This window comes from Desmodus rotundus, chromosome 12 (genome assembly GCF_022682495.2).
Source record: "Desmodus rotundus isolate HL8 chromosome 12, HLdesRot8A.1, whole genome shotgun sequence".
Lineage (NCBI taxonomy): Eukaryota > Metazoa > Chordata > Mammalia > Chiroptera > Phyllostomidae > Desmodus > Desmodus rotundus.
This window is the reverse complement of record NC_071398.1, coordinates 95,417,490-95,440,683: the sequence shown is the minus strand read 5'-3', so window position 1 is coordinate 95,440,683 and position 23,194 is coordinate 95,417,490. Positions and strand designations below refer to the sequence as shown.

General features: G+C 45.8%; 2 protein-coding genes and 1 long non-coding RNA gene across 10 annotated transcripts in view; 2 read left to right on the top strand and 1 right to left on the bottom strand.

Annotated features, from left to right (window-relative positions):
• The window catches only part of RABGAP1L (RAB GTPase activating protein 1 like), a 446,160-nt gene extending 434,501 nt beyond the window's left edge, over window positions 1-11,659 (top strand). For all 8 annotated transcript variants that reach the window (XM_053916149.2, XM_053916150.2, XM_053916154.2 and 5 more), the window contains 3 exons: window positions 1,228-1,299; window positions 5,303-5,500; window positions 6,490-11,659. In XM_053916149.2, coding sequence (XP_053772124.1) covers window positions 1,228-1,299; window positions 5,303-5,500; window positions 6,490-6,642 — 423 coding nt within the window. In that variant the 3' untranslated portion in view covers window positions 6,643-11,659. The remainder of the gene's footprint in view (window positions 1-1,227; window positions 1,300-5,302; window positions 5,501-6,489) is intronic.
• LOC123478945 (uncharacterized) lies at window positions 4,275-7,203 on the bottom strand. Its single transcript, XR_008425863.1, has 3 exons — window positions 7,086-7,203; window positions 5,141-5,212; window positions 4,275-4,814 (listed from the first exon to the last, which is right to left on the bottom strand). It is a non-coding gene; the product is annotated as an uncharacterized lncRNA (long non-coding RNA).
• Window positions 11,660-13,097: 1,438 nt separating the features above from the next.
• CACYBP (calcyclin binding protein) lies at window positions 13,098-22,614 on the top strand. Its single transcript, XM_024553228.3, has 6 exons — window positions 13,098-13,344; window positions 16,659-16,878; window positions 19,233-19,329; window positions 19,547-19,646; window positions 20,931-21,028; window positions 22,271-22,614. Exons 1-6 carry the CDS (start codon window positions 13,324-13,326, stop codon window positions 22,425-22,427), a joined length of 693 nt encoding a protein of 230 aa, XP_024408996.1. The 5' UTR covers window positions 13,098-13,323; the 3' UTR covers window positions 22,428-22,614.
• The last annotated feature ends 580 nt before the right edge of the window (window positions 22,615-23,194 follow it).

Genomic DNA, 23,194 nt, shown 5'->3' with positions numbered 1-23,194 from the left:
GGCAACAGACCCATCTGTTGGAAGATAATTAGGACCTCAAACATGATCTAAATGCATCTTATCGTTGGAATTGGCTTCTATTGGCCACATTCCAGAACATTTGGGTTTATTTAAAAGGGTATGTGGTTTGCCAAAATTACTAGGAGATCACTTTTTAAAAAAATATTGGCTAATGCAGGCCTATTTATTGCTTTCAGGCGTAGATCTGGAGAAATGAGAGTGAACTGCACAAGCAGGCCCTGGTTTCTAGAACTGTTTTTGAGTAAACTGCGATTTCTTTTCAATGTCTGTTTGGATAATACAGGGAGTAGACCTTTTATGTTTCATTCCAAATTGCACGTGAAAGTTTCACAGCCCCTAAACTTTTAATTTCATTTTTCACAAATAAAAGATTGAGATTTTACTCAAGTTCAGTAAGAATTGAACTTCTAGTATTTTTTAAACTTTTTTTTTGCTTCAAAAGCACTTATTTCTACCTGTTCTAGTACTCGTTAGTACTTATTTCAGAACTAGTAATAATGAGATTTTATTTGATGAGCGATTATCTGCCAGGTGCTACATTAAACCCTTTGCACACATTTTTTCTACTAATTTTCGCAGCACAACACTCTCTGGTCAGGAGGAAACCAAAGGAGAGACTGATCAGTGATTTTGCCCAAGGACAAGGTGCTGGAAAGTACGAGAACTGGACTCCCAGGCTTTACCTTTGTGCTAAGTTGCCAAACCACTTGATGAGTTTTAGTCTTTATTATTTTCTGGTCCTTTAACCTTTTTTTTTTTAAGTTGTATTCACTCTGCCACTTACGGAGGTTTCTGTGACTGAGCACAGAGGCCCTGCTCTGTGGCTGCAGTCAGGAGACACGGCTGGTTTGGAGCTTTCCCCCAGGCTCCCGCATAGAGAGTGTCTCGAGTAAAGTGGGTACTCGGCAAAGATCCTATAGAGCAATTCCAGAAGCGAGGATGGGAATTCCCTGGAACCAGTCACAAAGGCTGTGATGGAAAGAAATCAGATCTTCCTTCTACCATTTACGACAGGTGCTTTGCACAGGGGGCGCTCCCAGGCTCTCTGCCGCTCACTGCAGAAGTGACTGGCCTTCACAGTGCTGTTCATTTGCATGATTTCTCCAGCATCACAGGTGTGATAATACAGGAGTTGATAAAGTGATGTACACACTTGTGAAAGTTGTTCTGTTGTCCAGTATGGAAACTTATTTTTCTTTCCTTTAGATCTGTTCCCAGTTAAGCACCAGACTGGAGAAGCAGCAAGCAGCCAGCAAGGAGGAGCTGGAAGTGGTGAAGGTAAGGAGTGGCATAGTTCTGTGATAGAATTTTTCCCCTTCTCAGGCTTAAGTGAGCACCTGGTAGGAAGATCCCCACCCACCCCTTTGTTCTAGAGAACTTAGGAATTATGCAAAAGAGTGTCTTTCTGGACCAGGTGTGATCCTCTTCCCTGCAGCTGAAAGGCCGTGTCCCCATAAGTCTTACGGCCTGTCAGAGGCAGATAGTGGCTTTCAGCACTGTCACAGGAGGCCCCGAGCTTTCTTGGTTGGAGGGCCTCGGGGACCCCCAGCGGCCTTCGTCCCAGCTGTGTTGGAACTGACGTGAAGCTCCAGTGCACAGCCCGTAGTCTCGTCCATTGCTCTCTTGAACAGGAAGCAGCATGGGTGGGCTAGGACTTGGCTCTGGGGAACACAAGTTGGGTAACTGATTCTAGATTTTGAGAGGTTTGTTTAAAAAAAAAAAAAGAAAGCTTGTAGCATTTATTTATATGCTGCCCCCTGGTGGTAAAACTCCTATTGATTATTTGAAAAAGCAGCTGCTTACTCTGTAGAAACAGTAGTAAACCAAATGGATCGGTATTCTTAAGAAGTAATGGTGGCACTGCCAACTCTTGGACCAGTGTCCAAGAAACCTGATGTAATTCTATTTGGATATATTCAGGTTTCATACTAGGAATTTATGCATTCTAGGGACTTCAGCATGTACTTTAACAACTTGGCAAGTTATTTAACCTTTCTAAACTTTATTTAGTATTCTGCATAACAGATAACAGTACCTGAGTAATAAGGTCATTCTGAAGATTAACTAAGAATGTACATAAAGTGCTTAGCGTAGTACCTGGCACACAATAAATGTATATTTTTATAAGTTATGACCTGAATATCTGAGACATGGGAAATGAAAATACGAACTTTGTTCTGACTTTGTATTCCAAAAGTGTTTTTTTATTTCATGTTATAAAACACCACTAGTCTGACATTGTTAGCATAAAGTTGGTGGTGTCCCTCCCCAAACCTGATAAATTTGGGGTCCATATCTTCCCTTCCTGTCCTTCCTTTGTCCCCTCTTCCTACTTAGCCTTTATCATTCTTTGTGCCTTTGTAGACACAATGACCAACATCAGTTGATGAAGTGTCTTGGCCTAACAGGATTAACTATCCTGAACTAAAATCTTTATGGAAACAAAAATGAAAGAAGGATTTATACTGACCACTCAGGAAGGTTTAATTGAGCATCGACTATGTACACGGGTACTAGACTTCTGTCCTTTGCGGAAACTGTGCATGACAAAGCGCTCAGAACTCCCCTGCAGGGACAGATTGCGTAAAGGTGCGTGGGGACTTCGAGAAGATACTTGAAAAGCATGGAAGTGCTGATGGGACGGCACCAACAGTTGCAGAAAAAGGGAAACCACAAGAACTGTAGACCAAGGATGACTTTGGACCTGGCTGGACTAAAGCAAGACGGGTAGAATTCAGTTAGGGTTTAAAAGGGACATTGTGGAGAAAACATTGTGAGCGAAGGCCCAGAAATGGGACTGAGCATTTCATATTTCACTAAGGAAACTGATGCAATCTGAGTGTGTATTCAGGAATAAGGAAATCACTGGGTAGTAGGCGGCCTACCTAATGGAAGGCCACGACGTGCAGAATGAGGCATTTGAACTTGTCTTAGCCAGAGTCAAGCACAACCACCACCGATTACTGTGTGTGCTCTTACGAGGCCGTACGCGTGTTATCCCATATGGTCCTCACACCCACCTGCGGAGGCAGCCACTGTAATATCTCCTTACCAATTTATTTTACTTCCTTTTTATCGATGATGATTTCCAAAACAGGTAATTTATTTCCTCACGGTCACAGAGCTGATAAGCAGTAGTGCCGGGATTTGAACCCATGGGGTCAGACCCTACTATCCATACCCGCATCCATTACATTGTACTACCTCCTCTTCCTCCCGTCCTACTTCCTCATCTCTTGACTTCCTCATCTCTTGTTCGGCATGAATGTGATGATAGCTTCTGAACTTTGCACCCCCGTGACAGACAGCCTTCCCCTACCACCAGTCCCTCCCCAGTCCATCCCGTGCACTGATCAGACCGGGCATTCCGAAACACAAATTGGGCTATGTCACTCCGTGTAACTGCTTAGAACTAGATAGGCCACATGTGGAAAATCCAAGACAACATCGGCTTACACACAGAAGGTGTTGATTATCTCACATAAAAGAAGTCTGGGACTAGAAAGACCCATGGTTTTATCAGTGATCCAACTTCAGTGACCCATACCCTCATCGTGGGCTTCTGTCCTCGAGCTCACCTGGAAGTCAGACCTGTCACCTGGAGTTTCTGCCATCACCCCCACATTCCAGGTAGAACTACCTTCAGGCCAAAGAAGATGCAAGGATACAAGGGTCCTCCTCCTCCAACTGGGCGAGCTCTCCCTAAGTAGCCTTCTTACAAGGGCCGTACGTATCTGAACTTAATTTCATGGCTCAGCTTCAGGGGCCTAGAAAATGGCACCTTTACCTGGGCATTTTCCAGCCCACATAACATCAAGGTTCTGTTAGGAAGGAGATGGAGGTGGGTGGGAATCTGTAGTCTCTCCCCTCCCACCCATCAGCATGTCGGCTCCATGAGGTTCATTGCTCTAGCTCCAGCGTGGAGCATAGGATTCGGTGATGCAAATGCGAATTTTCTACAAGATAAAGTCAGGATGCACGGGCATCCCATTCAGGGACCTTTACAGCCTGGTCCTAGAGAGCTCTTATCACTGCCTGCCTCTCGCTGGTGAGACACTTCCTCCTGCTTCAGCCTCTCGCTCCCGTAGTTCCCTGAGGGTGCAGGGTGTATGCACAGGGGTTCTCTCTGCTGAAATGTCCTCCTCCCTCTTGTGAGGTTCATCTCTTCCTTCATAAGGTCCAGCCTAATGAAACTGCTTGCCCAGCTTGGTAGACTTTTAACCACTTAAGACCCAGATCAAAAGCCACCACATTAACATTTTATTTAGTCAGCAATAAGTATATAACAGATACTCAGGGTGTGCCCCTCTGTGCCAGCCCTGGGCTCTTAAGGGAGCTCTGGGTGTCTAATGAACATTAACCAGGGGGGAATCTGAAGAGCACAGTATGAATGGGATAAGGAAAATCAGTGGGGGCCGAGAAGGTGATTTTGGGGGGGTTCAGGCCTGGGATAGGGAGAGTGTGGCCGTGTCAGAAGAAGAATTTAATGACCAGCTGGCGAGGAATGAAAAGACCACACCCAGGTCTGAGGGCCTCCGTGGCGGCCGCGCGTACCGTGGCACAGAAAGGTGGGGAGAGCGGCTGTGTGTGTGGAGAGGAGAGCGAGGGTCATGGCGTGGAGCGTGCTGCCACAGGAGGACGTCAGAGCAGAAAGGTTACAGGATATCTTTTCTCCAAGCTAATCCAGAGATGTTTTAACCAGACGGTAGCACTCTTGCTTTGAGAAGAGCCGCCGCTGTCACGCTTTGCCTGGCGGTACGACCTTGAACGACAATGACCATCTCCGCTGGAAGCTGAACCAAAGGACATGCACTTTATTTGCTGAGGGGTAGATTTCGGTTGGTCATATGACCTCAGCCTGCTCTAGGCAAGTTACTGAAACTCTGGGTTTCTTCATTTACGAACTGGGGGTGAACTGGCACCTCGTCACCCAGTAGCCCTGGGAGGGAATGCGACAGCACGTGCAGAGCACAGTGGAGGGACTTGGCATCTCGTGAGCGTGATGGGAGTCCAGAGTGTCTAGAACAGGTGACAAAGCGGTGCTCTGCTACTGCCTGTTCCCACAGTCTCCCCACAGACACTTGAGGGAAAGGGGTGGTTGGGCCCTGTGCAGACTAACCATTTTGGCTGTAGCTCAGGAGAAATAACCACCTTCAGATACAGGCCTGCGTTTGGTGGCAGCAAACAGCATCTAAATAAAAATCAAATTACATGCTGTTTCAGGAGGCAACTTACGCTGTGGAACACACAGCCGGACTGTGTTCTCTCTTGGGTGTTTCAGGGCAAAATGATGGCGTGTAAACACTGCAGTGACATTTTCAGCAAGGAGGGCGCTGTGAAGCCAGCAGCCGGCCCCCGAGTGGACCAGGGAACTGAGTCGGACGATGAGAAGGATTCACTGAAGAAGCAGCTGAGGGAGATGGAGCTGGAATTGGCACAAACCAAACTGCAGCTGGTGGAGGCCAAGTGTAAAATCCAGGTTGGTGACTTGATAAAAAGGTCAACGAGAAAAATGAAGTTCGTGGTCTGGGCTATTCTAAAACTTTAGAATAGACATATCTTGCTCAGAATCATAGGTGTTATGATAAATTCGTTTTTCTGCCCCAGAATGCATAATCAGATGTCATGTCATTATTTTTAAACACTGATATAAACACATAGATTTAAATGAATATTAATAATTAAAATTATATCTTGTGAGAACTTAGGTATATGCTTTTTTAGTTTATCCTGTGATTTTTTTTTTTTTTTTTTTTTTGGCCAAGGTCATTCCTCACTGAACTTGGTCACTTACGTAGCTGACCCTGAAAATGAAAGGTCAAACCTCCTCTGTGATTCTTCCCCCGATGGTTGAACATCAGCTGACACTTTTTTTAAGCTCATTTTCATCTTTACCTGATTTTACCAGATCACTTTCCCCATAATCCCTTTCCATACTGGGAGGGCAACATGATTAGAAAAATAGTCCCGGCTTCCGGTGGACCGTGATCCGTACCCACCACATCCTGCCATGGCTCCAAGGCCACCGCACCCGCTGTCCTTAGCTGCCTCTGTGCCAGACTGTGCATGTTCTCAGGGCGAAGGCCGTGTGGAACTAGAACGCACTCGTGCTTACTCCATCAGTGAAAATGCAATCCATCCATACTTTTATGTTTGTGTGTGGTCTTAAACATGTTATCTTGGGTTTTGACCTGACCCTAAATGGCAGGGGGAATAAAAGGAGGACGACCTGAGGTTTCATTTCACTGTTCAGAAAAAGCACAGATTCTGGTTTTAGTGGTAACTCTTCTAGCTGTAAACTTTTTTTTTTTTTATTCCATTAAGAAGCCGGTTAAACTTCTCCTGGGCTTTGTGGGAGGAAAACTATGGCTATATAGACCTGGAGATTCTAAAAAGCTGTACTTCGATATTGTTTTGTCAGAGAGAAAACATTTATAAAAACTCAGATGATTCTCTTTCTTTGATTAGGAGCTTGAACATCAGAGGGGGGCGCTTATGAATGAAATCCAAGCTGCGAAAAACTCTTGGTTTAGCAAAACCCTGAACTCGATCAAAACGGCCACGGGTACCCAGCCCCTGCAGCCGCCACAGGCCACCCAGCCGCCCAAGGAGAGCACATAGTTCCAGCCCTGCCCTGGCACAAGAGCACAATGGTCAAAGTGACCGAGACCCCGGAGGACTCTCCCAGGCGTCCCTTTTGAAGAAGGAAAGTAACGGAAGCCGGAAAGCAAGCCCGGTCTTTCTGTGGCTCTCCCTTTTTCTTGTATGACACTTTCAAAGGGATGTTATTTAAACCGACCTGATTTATGTTGAACACCTGTGTCCGAGCTTCTTGGAAGGCCATGTTCATATCCATCCTAGTATTACACATTATTTTACATGCCTGAAATTTAGTTGAAATAAGTAATTCAGAACTAAACGCTTTTTATTGAGTACTAACTTCATAATTGTTTTTATCTTACATAAAAATGGAGATGTCTTTTATTCCAAGGTTGAAGTGATAGGAAGATATTTGTCACAGGCAAAAAAAAAGAAAAAGAAAAATTGAAACCTGAAACACCTACCTTTTCAGGATTCGTTTGGATACGCACACCATGGGGCTGGTCAGGGCCGCGCCAGGTGCTTTCCTGCCGAGCGGGTCTCCTGGCCGGCAGGGTCCTGTCCGAAGGGGGGAGCAGACCTGGGATTGAATGGTCCCCAGAGACAGTTAGAGCGTTTCATTTTCTGTTGGGTGCATCTGGAAACAAAGTGCCAAGAACCACGGGAGAAGGTAGGCTGTTGAGGAAAGGAACTGAGATTCTGATAAACGAAGGAAGAACTAAATCACTTTGGCGCCGGTGTTCTCACAGGCCCTTTTGAGGGCTCCACACGGGAACTGCCAGTACCTCAGTAGGGACACAGTTGTGAGTCTGGCAGGCGTGAAGCTAGAAGTGGGTATCACGAGTCGCAGCCTTAGGAAGCCTTCACCAGAGACACCTGGACAGATCCAGGTTCACCACTGTGTCCGCAACGGACTACAGAGCCGGGGACTGAGCGTGTCATTTAGTGTTGACATGCACTTGCTAAGGAAACACTAATGCACTGTAACTTTGTTGAAGTTATAAAACGGGAAATCGAGGCCCGCTTCACATCGTCTTAATGTTAGGCAACTTTTCCTGATTTCTGTGGCTCCCCCAAAATATGTCCTCGGTACCCCTAGATGAAGAGATGCAAACACATTTGTGACATTTTTGATTGAATATGAAATCTTTATAGAAATACTTATCTCATGGAAAGGTGAAGAAAGCTATTTAAAAGGTGATGGAAATATTTTTTCAATTATGTTTCACATATCTGTATCAATAGCCCATGCAGGAAATCCTTTGGTAAAGGCGAAACGAATCTCCCCGTTTTCTAAGCCATTGTGGAGGTTTTTGGTCTTTTCCACCAACCCAACTACCGTCGGGTACGTACAGAAGCATTTACTCACACTCTTCCTTGGCTTCCTTGATGAACATATTCTTTTCTTTTTTTATTATTGTTGTTCAGTTACAGTTGTCCCCATTTCCCCCCTCTACGCCCCACCCCCCACCTCCCACATCTCGATGAACATATTCTTTGCAAAGGATCTTAAACCCTGTGTAGCCAGAGTGATTCTCATCTGTGCCATACGATGCAATGTAAACTAACACAGTCCTGGGGATAAAAATCTAGTGAGAGAGATCCCGACTCCAGGAGCACACACTGCAGGTTGCTTCCCTTCCCAGTGATCGTTAACCCCTGAGAGGGGAAGCCGCTTCGTTGGCGTATTATCCTCTACAACCCATAAAACCGATAGGGTTGTCCGTCACCTTTTGTCACACTCATCACACGATGTTGTAGTTTCCTTCCGAGTTTGTTTTGGTCCTGACATCTTTCATCGTTGTATTCATTTTCTTTACCAAAAATGAAAATAAGCCAGCATTCAAGTGTCTTGTGTTGACTTTAACATTCCCTCCATGGTGGTTTAGAAAAGCTAAATTTTTTTTTGTAAAATATAGTGGCTAGAGAATTGCATCTTGGTACTTGTTTCTATAAATCATTTAGAATAATTTGTTAGCTTTACTGATACTTATGCTTTGATTCCAAGAAGCCTTGTACAAGTTGCCTTATCAAATGGCCAGCCAAGTTACAGATTTTTGTGTTTTCTGAATCTCATAGTTCTACTGTATAAAGTTCTTCTAACTTCCAGAAATTGGTGCATTCCACAGAATGCCTAAATACTTTTCCGTAAGTAGCAGAGGGAGAAATAGAATGGCCCTAGGTCTAGCCCTTACCTGTAAACCTGACTCAGTTTCATAGCCTTTTACATTTTTTTATACAAAATCACCAGGTGTATACATTCCAAATGTTTAATAAATCAATCATTTGCCTTTCCTTTTAACTTTTTCAAAAGGTTAGAAGGGTCATCTATAGATATTTTTTCTCGTCCAGTTCCATATCATACTTGAGTATGTTTTGATACCATAAGCCTAAGCTGTTCAGTGCAATGCCTTTGGGTCAGAAAATTCAAAATATAGTTATAGGGTAAGATTTTTCACTCGATATAATAGCATTACCCCAACCACATGTCCTTCACTGTGTATTGAAAACTCATGCATCCCAGCATTAACTGCTAGTTCTAATTTCACTCACTTTGAAATATATTTGAGAATTGCTACTCTAATCTTGATTCCTTTACAAAGAGATTAACCAGCCCAAATATCCAGGAAATATTCAGATACATATTCTAGAGTGTTTTTCATCTTTTCCTAGAACACAGTGTATGAAACACTCCAGAAATCCAACATTTGCAGTTCTGAAAAGAGATTATTTCTCTTTTTAGTAAATTCTGCAAAATAAATTAAGGGAATGAACTTCACTTTGATTATTCGATCCATGAGCTTTCATATCCTGAAAATCTTATTTAACACATTCTTTCAAGCTGACTTTTGAAAGAAACCAAGCTGAATTTTGCAGTGCATATGTTTGCTAGCTTCCCACATCCTTAGCCATGGAACAATTTGCTTATATTTAGTTACATAGAATTTAATGCAGAGAAACAAACTCTCAGTTGGCTAATGTTCGTATATGAGTGCCTGTCAGAACACTAGGAGGTTGGCACACAGGCCTGTGGCCTATTCCCATACAAGCCAATCTCTGTCTTCCTCTCTCCCGACTACTAAGTTGGCAGTTTCTTCCTCATGGGCTTTCTCAAACTTCCAAAATAAAGCAGAAAAACAACCTTTGCACTGATGTTGGGATATTTAATCATATTTATCTTGTTTCATTTCTTCAAAATTTTCATTCTTTTATATATACTATGTTATTTATTTTTCTCACACCACTACTCCATTTTCTTAAATTACTTTCCAGTTAATAACTAGTGGCTTCATTTCCTAGCTAAAGTGAGAGACACAAGAGAATACACAGTTTAGGGCCCAAGAGATGAGAAATCTTAAAAGGGTTGACTAGTTACTGCAGATGAGAATCAACGTGTATCTGACGCAGGGGGCTGAGCTTTCTTTTTCTGTGGCTGAAAGCAGTGTACTAACTTCTGCCCAGACGGTTGTCTGATTTCAGGACCCCCAAAAGGAGCTTTTTAAAGAATTAAATTCCTTGTTTGTGTTCTCCCTCTTGGAAAGAGCACTTTTAATTACTTAGCAAGCTGATTCTATTGTATAACTTTTCAGAAGGGCACTTAGAAAACCTCTGACCCTCTTGCTTCAGTTACAGATAAACGAGAGAATGGACAAACTGTTGTTTGATCTGCACACTGTTGGATTTGTGTGTGTAGACCTGTCCCGAGTATCCCTGCCTCTCTTGTATACCCAGGTGCCATCACACCCGAGTGCACCCGTGGCAGTCGGGGAGAGAACGGCAGGGCACTGCTCGGGGCCTGTTCCCTGCCGGGGCGCCACCAGGTGAGACACGCTCGCCCCCTAGTTGCCCTGCTCGTGGTCGCACTGAACTAGAACTGCTCCACCACGTCCTTCCTCTGCCACAGTGGCTTCCATACAATGAAGGCAAAGCTTTTTACCATAGGAATTCCCTTATTTTTCAAAAGCTACCAAAATGAATACTTCAGTGTGGGCCGCACCTCAGTCGGAGGTGATCCTGAGTTGTAACGAGGAAAGTGGATGTTTACGAGTGGCATTTTGACGGCAGTCAGTGGTCAGTGTTCCCTTCTCAGCTTCTGTGTACCAGACTACACGTCCAGCTAGTCTGCAAGTGGATCTGCTACCTGCTATAAAAACATCTTCATCAACACGTCCCATTCTCCCCACCTCCATCCCAGGTCATCCTGTGATATTCTCAAAAACTTAATAAAAAAGAATCATTGACTAGAAAATGAACATTTTCAGTTACTTTTTCATTGCAGTAAGTTAACATTTGAAATCTTTTCCATTGAAATGTAACATAACTATATATTACACATGGAATAAAATATAGGAAACTGGATTATAAGGATATAAAATGCATCAAGACTCTGGGGTCACAAAAGCACAAGAATGAAGCTGGAGATGGTCCCAGAATCCAGGATGCCCCAATAGCCTTTTACATCAGTTTCTCTATTTTTGGTATTTTGCATAATATATGGATTCTTAATTCAAATGAGGGGGGAAGTTTCTCAGTCCCACTTTTCTTTCAGCTCCTACCGTTTCCTTGCTGAGGAGGTAGTAGACATTCTCTACCATTTATTTTCATGAATTGTTTAATTTTTGTACATGGTTCCTCTAATGAAAACAGGTTCTGGGATAAAGGAGTTAATTAGCACAAATAGTGCTAATTGACTACAAAAGAAACTTGAGTAAGTAGCCTCGCTCCTCTTTCAACACTGACCAATTAGATGTTTCCATAATTCCACGTATTATGCATAGTACACTATAAATGTAAATGTAATGCTTGTTAAGAAAAGTGCAATTTATTGTACATTGTCCCAACAAATGTTTACTTTTATAATCGTTATGAACTTGAATTGGATTAGTATCTTGTTTTCATGTGTGAATGAAGCCTTGTGAAATAAACAAATGCAACCAAGGAGGTGACAAGGTGACTGTTTTTGTGAGCCAGTGATGTTTTCAATGCTTTGTGTTGCCCCCTTTTGCCCCCATAAGCAGTAATAAACATTTGTTCTCGAGTCCGTATCTGTTTCTCGATTTTTTTCTAGCTGATTTTTTCCTGAGTCATTTGAACCCCGTGTTTCTGTAGCACCTCTGATTTGACACGAGACTAGTTGGCTTAGGAAGAACGAGATGCAGGAGCGGGTTGCGGCTCTCCCTGCAGCTATGTCCTCTGCAGCAGCACTGCCGAACGCGGACTTTCCTCTCTGATAAGAGTCCTTGGTTGCCAGTAACAGAAACTCTCACACCAGCTTAGTAACAAGACAATTAACTAAAAGGAAATAGGAATGTCTTTTATCATAGACACCAAATGTCAAACAAGGCCTGAACAGGCATTGGGACAAGGGACTGGAATGCCATCTGGAACCCAAGCGACTGTTCCCATACTCGCTCTTCTGCTTGTCTTGCCCTGTGATGCGCATGTGTTGTGCTTCTTTCTGAAAAACAAGCCCTGCTTCTAAGTGATTAACTGTCAAATCTACATTTCCTTTCAAGTGACAGCAGAGGTGGCTCAGCATCTCAGTATTCCAATTTCAAAATCTTAGAAAAATCTGATTGTGCAACAGGTAACTCCAAAGGTTATATATAGTTTGTTAGGGTGTGGGACATTAATCAGTCTGTACCTAACTTTGCAACCTTACATTAACAATCCGCTGTTAAATTGCCTAATAAGACCCCAGCTATGCAAACGCACTTTGATAGATTTAACATATTATTGATTCCCTCATAATGAATATTTGTCACATGGTCATTTCATATTTGCATAACTCTTGATTTCAGCTTTTTGAAATTATACTTTAACAACTTTTTAGTTTTTTGAGGATATATTTATGGGCAGACAGGCAGACATGATAGGAGGCCGATGTGTTGCCTACCTCCCATTTGCGCCAGAGCAGGAACACAACTGCAACCTACACGTGATCAAACCGCGACCTTTTGGTTACGGGTGGCGCCGTCACGTGGCCAAGGCAACCCTACGCGACCCGAGATGACGCCACCACGTCGCTGATGCTAAATCGTGATGACGTATCCCGATAGCCAGAACCCACTGAAAATCAAACTGTTCTCTTCAGGGTCCTCCATACTTTACCTCTTCGCTCTTTCCCATTTTAAAAACAAATAGGCTGTCCCTTCTCTTTTTGTCTTTTTCTCTCACAGTCACAGATTAGCCTTAGACAAGATGGCTGCGTAGCGGGCTCGTGTCCTAAACGGGACGGAAGTAGCCGACTCGGTAGTCAACTTCCGACTCGGATCCGGAAAAACCGGTACGTTGCTTCCGGCGTTGGGGAAAGTCCGCCAAGGCAGCGGTGCCAGTTGCGACTGCGCGGCCGGGGCAAACGAGGTCAAAGTGTAAGCCTACAGTTGTCCGGGCGGAGAGGAAGTGGCGGAGAGGAAGTGGCGTAGTTCCTCTCGCGAGAGCTGAGCGTTGCTAGAAGGCTCGGCGAGCGGGGCGGGACCAGAGGGGCGGGTGGCGCTGTGGGACTGGGCTGTGACGCTGAACTCGCGAAGGTTCCAGAGGCGCCTCGCGCGATAGGCGGGACACGGTGTCACGCAGGGCAAGCAGTGCGCACAGGCTGCGGGCGCTGGGAGTCGTGCGGGTCCTGGGCATCGGGCGGCGCGACGTTTCCTGTTTATTTTCCCGCGGGGCTGCATCTCGTGCCTTCTCTGGCCCAACCCGACCATGGCTTCAGCGGTGGAGGAGGTAAGGGTCCCTCCCGGCTCGTCTTCCTCGGTTGGCCTTGCCGGAGCTCCCCGCCGCGATTCGCGTGCGGACTACGCCGCGCCCGCCTCTCTCCGTTGTCGGTCCCGGGCTCCCCGGGCCTCGCACCCGCCCCCCTGCAGCGGCCCTGATGCTGAGCGGCCCCTGCGGGCGCCGGCTTCGGCGGGAAAGCTGCCGATCGCCGCCGCCGCTCGGCCGGGCCGGGGGTCCGTCCCGGCGCGCGGTACGGCTGAGCGGGCTGTGTCGGGCTCAGGTGGTGCGGACGGCGGACCGAGCGGGTCGGTCACTTTCCCGCACCCGTCGTACTGTCCCGGGGACGTGAGACTTCGTTCGCCTGGGGCTGATGGCAAACCCCGAGTGTCATGGCAGGGTGGAGGCGGGCAGGCAGCTGAGAAGCCTTGGGTCCCAGCACTTCATTCTCTCAGGCCTGTTTTCTGCGCACACGCGGTTTGGGGCACGTTGTGCTTCCCTGAGCCACAGGAGTACCCGTGCCGTGGGATTAAGGACGCCGAGTATTTTTGTAAAACAGTGCCTGGCGAACCGCAGTCTGCTCTGTGCGTTAAATCAAAATTGGGAAACTAGTTTACCTAGCGGTGGGAATGGCCTTTTTCTCTTGCAAGAGCTGTCGTCTCTGAACAGGGGCGGCTTGACTGTGGAGGCCTTTACTTGGGCGGTTACGCATTGGTCGTGACAGTGCCTGGGTCGCTCTTTCCCTGGTCCTAGTAGACTGTCAGCCTCCCAGTGCAGTGCGGGTCTCCAGATTGGCTTCCTGGAAGTCTCTTCCCCGGTGTGACCAAGGCTGGGGACCCTCAGATAGGACTTTCTAGGTCTCACATTCGCTTTAAGTGTGAAGCAGAGGTGTGTGTCTAGTAGAGTGTCGGTCTGGGTCACTTGCCACACGTTGCTGTGTCTGGGTAGAGACAGGCCCAGGTGCGCGGGCCCAGGAAATGATCCCTGGGGCCGTTCACCCTCTTCGGTGAGTAAGGACTTCTCAGTGCCGGTACTTCAGATCAACATTTAGGGGCGCCGCTGGGTGGTGTTTGGTTTGAGAGAAAATTCACTGTTTCTAACCCACCGAAAGTGTATAGGAGCCAGTGCGTTTTAATATGTTCAGTGTTGTCCAGCGATCACCACCAATTCTGGAACATTTTCATCACCCCCCAGAGAAACCCCTGGGGTCCATTGAAAGGCCTCGGCCTGCACCTCCGCCTCCCCCGCAGCCGCAGCCCGCGCTGTCTGCGGGTTTGTCGGTGCAAACGGAAGCCCACGCTAGGCAGCCGATGCTTTTTGGCTCCTTTTCACTTAGCGTGATGGTTCCAAGTTCATCCGTGGTGTGGCGTGTGTTCCTTTTTGTGGCTGAATAGTATTCCACCGCATGGACATACCACACTTCGTTATCTGTCATCCGTTAGTGGCCCTCTGGCTTCTTCCCCTTTCTTGGCTGTCACAGACAGTGCTGCGGTGAACACTTACGTGCGGCTTTTCCGTGGGCCAGATGTGCCGTGTCCTGGGGTTCGCACTAGGAGTGGAATGGCGGCGTCTCCAGCACTAACTCTGGGAGACGCCCCACAAGCCTGTCGGTAATCCCTGGTTCTGCCCGGATGTTTTTGTTGTCAAAGTTGGCAGCCCTGGTGGGTGTGAAGTGGTCTCACTGGGGCGCAGATGAGCATTCCTCGTGCCTGGTGAGTGAGGCTGGTGTCCTCTCCTGTGCCTGTGGTGTGGCCATTTGTGTCTTTCTGGAGAGATGTTTTGAGGTGCTTTGATTTTAATGTCTCCCCCTGCGGAATTTGGAACTAGGTTAGAAGATACATTTGGATGTGTTTAGGGATTGGGGTAAAAGAGTATGTGATTTTGCATAAAGAAAACAAGTGAAGGCCAAGATGAACTAGGTGAGAAACTGCTGTCTGAGGCACAAAGGGGTCGCTCCTACTGGTTTCAGGTCCGAATGAGCAGAAGCACCAGGGACCACCCAACACAGGCCTGCGCGAGCTGCTTCAGACCCATGGTGTCTGCACCTGCCGTCGTGGTGCCGTCGTGGTGCCGTCGTGTGAGCAGGAACTGGCTGCAGAGGGCCCGGGAATCCCTTCGTTCTCAGAGTTCTTTTCAGAGTCTGCTAAGAAAAGGGTTCCTAGTCTAGTCAAACTTGGTCCTTATTCGAGGAACAGATGCGCTAACTTTACGTTTCAGCGTCTGTCACGTTAGTGTTAGAAACAGTGTGAAAATTTTAAACCATCTTAATAAGAAAGATTGCTTTGAACTGAAACATCTTGGTGCTGTGCATCCAAGAAGAATTTGCAGTTTTTTCTGTCTTAGTAGCACGAGTTTGGGGTTGTGTAGTGTGGATGGGAGACTCGGCACAGTGGGACGACTCACACCGTGTATCAGTTATCAGACGGGAAGCCGAGGCGTCTGAGTTCAGTGAGATAATGTCAGACACAGCTAACAGAGAGCGTTCTTTTTCCTGTCCTGAATTTTACAAGGCTTGAGAAACACTAGGACTTCAGCCTCTGCTTCAGATGTTATATGCAGTTATTAAGCATGAAAGATATTTCCAGTGAGCCTTTTATATGCTCTCAGGCTATGTGATGTGAGCATCTTCCTGTCAGATTGCTAGTGTCCAGCCAGAATGTAAAGTTATTTTAAGAAAATCAAATCCTTTTTCTGTAACTTGTCAGAGGGTAACTGGAAAAAGTTTGTCAGGCCTATTAATTTTGTAACAGTGTCTTTAACTCTTGAACTTAGAAAAGCGTTGGCTGTGCCTCCCAAAAGTGGACGTGGACTTCAGTAGGTGAGGCTCCGGCACGAGGAACAATCTCAGGCAGAAATCAGGTTCACTTAGTAAAGTTGCTGTAGCATTTCCTCACACCGGGCTCTCACTCACCGTGATAGTTTGAAAATTCCCAGTATCTGGTGTCTAGGAGTGGATGTTAGAAGGAAATCTATGAACTCCTTTTCAAAAAATAAAAGATTCTTCATCACAGTTTATAAATCACAAAAGTGTCTTGTAATAAAATGTTCTGTAACAGAGACAGCTGAACAGTCTACCAAACTGGAAACTGGAGGCTTGATTACCTGTTGTTAATTCAAGGACGTTAAATTTTCCTTTAGAAGAAAGCTTGGTTTATTTACAGTTCAGTAGGCTGGAAGAAAGAATTCAAGTTGCTGCCCACCCCTAGAAAATGGAAATGAATCTCTTAATTCTTAGCTCTTGTTTCAGTAGGCCAAACGACCAATAGGCACGATGTCAAGCTCTTATCTTATTTATCATAAGTAACTTGTCTTTTATTGTAACACAGCTACAGAAAGATCTAGAAGAGGTCAAGGTGTTGCTGGAAAAGGCCACTAGAAAGAGAGTACGTGATGTTCTGACAGCTGAAAAATCCAAGGTTGAGACAGAAATCAAGAACAAGATGCAGCAGAAGTCACAGAGGAAAGCAGAAGCTCTGGACAATGAGAAGCCAGCTGCCGTGGTGGCTCCCATTACGACGGGCTACACCGTGAAAATCAGTAATTACGGTAGGACGCACTGCCCTGCACCCCGCTCCTTCCGCCTGTGAGCAGCCGAGTCCCCAGTAGTGACCAGCTAACAAACTTCATTGTTGACGTAGATTTGAGTGTACGTTTTGGTGGTTTGACAGAGAGGTCCCATCACTTACTTATTAATAAGATTCTTTTTAAGAGATGAAAAGGGGAGGATACATTCTAGCAGCTGATGTAGTACAACCATGAGTAGCAATAAGAAGGAACCTGCTCAGCTTACATGGAACACAGCTTTTTGTTTTGATTCTCTTCCTGTTCTGCATTCCACTTTGCCAAGCAACCACCAGTATTATCTGAGGAAAGAAAGCTAGTTAAAGTCAGGAAACATTTCTGAGCATCTGATATATGCCGCTGTTGTGCTTGCACTTGTGGGCGCCAGCGATGACCCACACGCAGGCCCCGCTCACACTCTCACCGTCCCACTTGTCACACTTTTTGTTCGGGAAGCGGCGCAGCGGAAACCCGCATGGTGTGCTGCTCAGAGGGCAGGGACAGTAGTCTGTGCTCACAGTGCCCAGCACATAGTAGTCTCTTTGTGCTCACGGTGTCCAGCACATAGTAGTCTCTTTGTGCTCACAGTGTCCAGCACATAGTAGTCTCTTTGTGCTCAGTGCCCAGCAGCACATAGTAGTCTCTTTGTGCTCAGTGTCTAAACATAGTAGTCTCTTTGTGCTCACAGTGTCCAGCACATAGTAGTCTCTTTGTGCTCAGTGTCCAACACATAGTAGTCTCTTTGTGCTCAGTGTCTAGAACATAGTAGTCTCTTTGTGCTCACAGTGTCCAGCACATAGTAGTCTCTTTATGTTCACAGTGTCTAGCACATAGTAAGTGTTGTAAGGTGGCTTTACTAGCACTTGGTTGAAGTTAAAAACTTCACTTGAAACAATTGTGTTCATTTGTATTGTGACAGCTGTGTGTCTGCATTTAAAAAAAATCAAAATTGGTGAGGTTTTGTGTAGCCATTTTAATATTAAAGATGGAAGGAAATAAGCAACTTTTTTGCATATTATGCTTTATTATTTCAAGAAAGGTAAAAACACCACAAATGCAAAATAAGGTTTGTGCAGTGTGCAGAGAAGGTGCTGTGACTGATCAAATGGGTCAAAAGTGATTTACAGAGTTTCGGGCTGGAGATTGCTCCCTGGACGTTGCTCCACAGTCGGGAAGACCAGTTGAAGCTTATAGCGATCAAATTGCGACATTAATTGAGAACAATCAGCATTATACCACACAGGAGATAGCTGACATACTCAGAATATCCAAATCAATAAAGTTATTGGTGAAAATGAAAAGGTGTCGTTTACAGAAAAAGCTAAATGAACTTTTGGGCCAATCCGATATTTTGCGTCTTGTCAGAGTGAAAAGCAGTGTGTTGTGTGTATGTTGTGCTTAGGAGACGTGCTGGCGCTAAGTTACCCTGTGTCCCTAGTTGGTTGACACAGGAAAGTGGCCTGAAGGTGGTGGGGTTTCTCGAGTTCAGGGAGAAACTTAATGTGGAAGGGTGGATCAAATGGGGAGAAACTAGAGAAAGTTCTATAGCACACTGTAGGCTTTTTTTTTTAATCAACACTTTCATTCTATAGGACAAAGCTGTGGAAGTGTTAGGGACGTGTATTTAATATGTACATATTACGTGTACACAGTGAACATACGTACATTTCATGTAGTATGCTTTATAGGTGAAGTGTGTGTATTTTTGGGTTGACAAACCACCTAGTTTAGAAACTAACAAGTAGTTTCACAGCGTGCGCTCAGCTGGCACGTGGGAGATGTTGTTGGGTTAGTCAGATTGGCAGACTTGGTGAACCGGACTCTTGAGTTTATATTCTGCGTTGTCGGGGAAGGGAGTTGAGGAAGCCAGAACTGGTTGTGTTTGGTGAACTGCTTAGAGAAGTAGAAATGATTGTGGGATTGGACAGTACTGATGCTTAGCCATCCAGCTTGGCAGAGAATTACCAATATTTAGGGATAGGACAAAGTTATTTTCATAAAGGGGGGAAATGGACTACTGTTAAAGAACATCTCTAAGAATCTTTAGATGAAGAAATATTCTTTATTTTGGGGAATAAAAAGGGCATGGACTTTGTTTCAGTGAACATAGATTTCAGTCCAGTTCCACCACTGGCTAGAGGTCGAATTTTGGATAGATTGCTTAATTGCTTTGGAGCTCAATTTCCCCATCCAGGAAATTTCTTACATTTTAATTTTTTTCATGTTTTACTGCTGGATTTCTGTTTTACTGAGTTTTATCATAAGCCACATGCACTTCCTATTTTAGAGACAGTACCAGACTTCACTCATGTCCCCTGCTTTGTGGTTCTTGTTGCCAGGATGGGATCAGTCGGAGAAGTTCGTGAAAATCTACATCACCCTGACTGGAGTCCATCACGTCCCCACCGAGAACGTGCAGGTGCATTTCACGGAGAGGTGAGTCCCCACTGTGGGGAGGGCAGCGGCCCTCCAGGCAGAGGCTGCCTGGCTTGAGAATGAATGGCCCCCACCCCCGCTTTGATGGGGGCATCTCCTCTGGGCCCGCCGGCCAGCCAGGCCCCCTTCCTGAAACCACACTGGCAGCTCCTTCCCACAAGACCAGGCGCTCCTGTCATAGAACCAGACAGACGGTGTGTTCGCTGTTGTGTTGTAGGTCATTTGATCTTTTGGTAAAGAATCTCAACGGGAAGAATTACTCCATGATTGTGAACAATCTCCTGAAACCCATCTCTGTGGAAGGCAGTTCAAAAAAAGTAAGTTTGCTTCTTTTTGTCATACTGTGAAACCTCATTAAATTGTGCCTGGCCGATTTAGAATAGAGATAAACCAGAATTAATCCATCCTCCGTAAGTGGGAACAGCAAACTGCAGCTGGTTGCGTATGTTGTAACTGAAGTTCTGTGTGAACGCAGCCTTGCATGTTTGGCGGGGGGGGGGGGCGGCGGCGGCGGGGTGGCTGCTTCGGGGCTGTGGAGGCGGAGTTCAGCGCTGCAGCAGATCTTGGGGCCACAGAGCCCAAAATGTTTCCTCTGGCCCTTTACAGAAAAAGTCTACCAGCTCCTGGTCTAGAAAAATAGAATATTACAAGAACATTGCATTAAAACCAGGAGAGGAATAAGTTTTTTAAATGGTTCGGGGGGAACTTGAGTTCTGACGCGGGTCTTGCCACTGCCCGGTCGTGACCTAGCAGTTCCGTCTCCTGTTCAAAGGGGGAGGAGTGCGTTTCACAGAGTTGAATGAAGTATGTATGAAGGGTTCAGTGGTAGCCCTTGGGAGAAGCTCTGTGTGGTTTCCACATACAAAAGGACTTAAGTACTTAACCTAGTTGGAGTTAGTGGAAGCTACCAAACTGCCTTAAACAACTGTCATCCACGCTTTCCACTAATGCAGATAATCCCCCATCTCTACCTGTTTTAAAGGAGGTGGTGCGTCCGGTAGGTAGATGTGCCGTTTCGCCGTCTCTGTGTGTATAGAATTACGCAACAGCCTAAAGGTGACATCAGAATGTCATTTGTCCGTGAGCTTGCGTCTCACTGCTCACTTTCCGCCTGCCAGTTCCCTAGTCGAAGGGACACTCACAAGTCCCCTGGGAGTCGCATGCTCTGCTCTCCTGCTTTCTCAGTGCCTTCCAGGCTGGCTGTCGGTGCCGCTGTTCATGGGTGGGTTTCCTGCCTCTCCCTGTGTCCCCCCCTTCACCAAAACCAGCCATTCCTTGCTGCTTTTCAAACACCAGAATCATGCTATTCTGGGGCTTCTCTGCTTGCTCTGCCAGTTGTCTCAAAGGCCCTTTCTCCTGGATCCCTGGCTTCCCCTAACACCCTGTGTTTTGAGAACATGTAGTATTTGAAGGTATTCTAGTAATATTTGTGACCTTCCTCTTCCACAAGTGTTTAGGCTCTGGCCTTCTACCTAAAAGCGTTACTAGGACCTACACAGGCCCTACATGTAATAGTGACGGCTAGGGAGTAGCTGCTTGTCCTCTGCATGTTGGTGCTTGCCTGCGTGTCTGAGTTGGGCCTGTTTCCACTCCTCTTCCAGGTCAAGACAGACACGGTGATTATCTTGTGTAGGAAGAAAGCGGAAAACACGCGGTGGGACTACCTGACGCAGGTTGAAAAAGAGTGCAAAGACAAAGAGTAAGTTCACTTTGATTTCTCTAAGAATTTTAATACATTTTTTGCTGGGATTATAGACCTTTAGTGGCTTGTCTCTGTGGATGAAGAGTTGTATAGTCTGTGATTGGACCACGTACCTCTCAGTGTCTGCTGGTTGAGCCAGTCATCTTGACATCTGCTCCAGCTGTCAGAACCACCGGAAGTGTCCAGCGCGCTGCTTTCGGTGGGCCAGTGGTGCTTCTCTGGACCTACGGTGCCCATTCCCAGGGATTCCTCTTCACTAGTTCCCGGGGGACCCAGGCACCCTCAGGGTTTGGGAGGGCCACAGAGGTTTCTGATAAGGTGGTTAGGGATTTCACCGTCGCTGACGGAGAGTGGGAAAGATACAGTATTTTTCTACTTAATGGCTGTTCTAAACAGTGTTTATTCGAAGACTTCCATGTCGGTCACACATTGCTCTGTGTTGTCACACACAAGGAGCCAGCCAGCCGTCTGCTTCTCCCCCCTCCCCTCGGGCAGGCGTGCATGTGGGGTGTGGTTGACTAGAGTTGGGCGCTTTCTGTGGAGCTGATTTTACACCTAGAATGAATTACCTGAGTCCAGGACCCTGTCTTGCTCTTACTGTATATCGCCTGTGTCCAGGATATAACCTGGCACTTAGTAAATGAGGTAAGTGAAGAATTTAAAGTGAACCGGCCCAGGCTGGACGCCCATTGAACTGGAAAAGGCATCAGCTCCATTGAGGATGGTGGTTTTGAGCACCAGCCCAGCCCCGTGTGTCTCAAGCTGTAGAGGAGGCTTTCTGATTAGAGGTGTGGGAGCATCTGTGTGTAGTGGGTATTTGTGGGTTTCTCTCAAAGTATTCTTTCAAATAATATGAGGGAATGTGCTTTTAAAAAATTGAGACAGTTCAGAACAGTAAATGCTTATTTACTTTTTCTGCTAAAAGTTGCCTAAAACCCTACTGTCCCAAGGTAACCTCTAGCCATTTTGACGCCTGCTCTTTCATGGAGCCAGTGAGCTAACGTGTGGGCGCGTGCTGCTTTCATTGAGGATTTGCCTGTGCTGTGTCGTGGGAGTCGGGGACGCTCGGTATCTTCCCCTTGTCTCCACTCCTCCGCTTTTTCCGTGAACACGAACAACCTGATTTGTATCTCTCCGTGCGTGTAAAACTTCTCCAGTCAATGGAATCATTTGTGCACACATCCACACATACCCATTTTTAGATGTATGTGTATTTCTCAACTGTTTCTCTTTCAACAGAAAGCCTTCCTATGACACGGAGACAGACCCTAGTGAGGGATTGATGAATGTTCTAAAGAAAATTTATGAAGATGGAGATGATGATATGAAGCGAACCATTAACAAAGCCTGGGTACAGTCGAGAGAGAAGCAAGCCAAAGGAGACACAGAATTTTGAGGCTGTAAAGCCCTTTTGGGAACTGTGATGTGGAAATACTGATGTTTCGATGAGGACACGTTGGTGAGCCGCACAGATAAATGTAACCGATAACTTAGAGTCGTCTTCTGAGTCAAGGCAGTGAATTCTCCTACTGGGGGATTTATTTAAATAAAATATGCTTATTAAACACTTCCTCTAAAGATGGTTTCCGTAGTAAACTGGTCATTTTGTTCAAGAAGGAGTAGTACTGCATTCTCATGTGAAATGTGAAGAAGCAAGTCTTGCCTAGTGGAAATGCCATATAGTATTTTTGTTCAGCTGAGAGGCAGAAAAGTTACTGCTGCTTAAGTTCCTGACATCAGTTCTCACCAATGTAAGAATAAGTAAAAAAAGAATAAAACCTGAATTTTTACATAAAATGCAAATGTGGATCTGTGCTTCCAGGTTGCTGGAGAGATGTCGATCTCTTCTGTATTAGCAGCTTATGTAACGCACACCCGCTCCCCCCCCCCCCCCTTATGGTGCCCTAAGGACCCAATCAGAGTGTCCTTCACTAGGGTTAAATGCATTTGTTGATGAATAAACTGAGACTAACTCTGATGCTGACAGGAACAGACACCTCTGTCTAGTGCCAGTTGGTGTTGCCGAGGGTCAGGTAGCTTACAAAAGCAATAACCACTGGCCGAAACAAATGTGAAAATCCATCTTTTCCTGTTTTCAATAAAATTAGGTTTTTATTTGGTGGCACAGCTTTACTATCTGTTTATCCAAGAAAGGTTAGGCTT

Excerpts from the sequence above, each read along its gene's own strand:
- CACYBP (XM_024553228.3), top strand. The coding sequence starts at position 13,324 with ATGGCTTCAGCGGTGGAGGAG. Across the intron at positions 13,345-16,658 it reads TGGCTTCAGCGGTGGAGGAG|CTACAGAAAGATCTAGAAGA; the intron begins GTAAGGGTCCCT and ends ATTGTAACACAG. Across the intron at positions 19,330-19,546 it reads CAGGTGCATTTCACGGAGAG|GTCATTTGATCTTTTGGTAA; the intron begins GTGAGTCCCCAC and ends GTTGTGTTGTAG.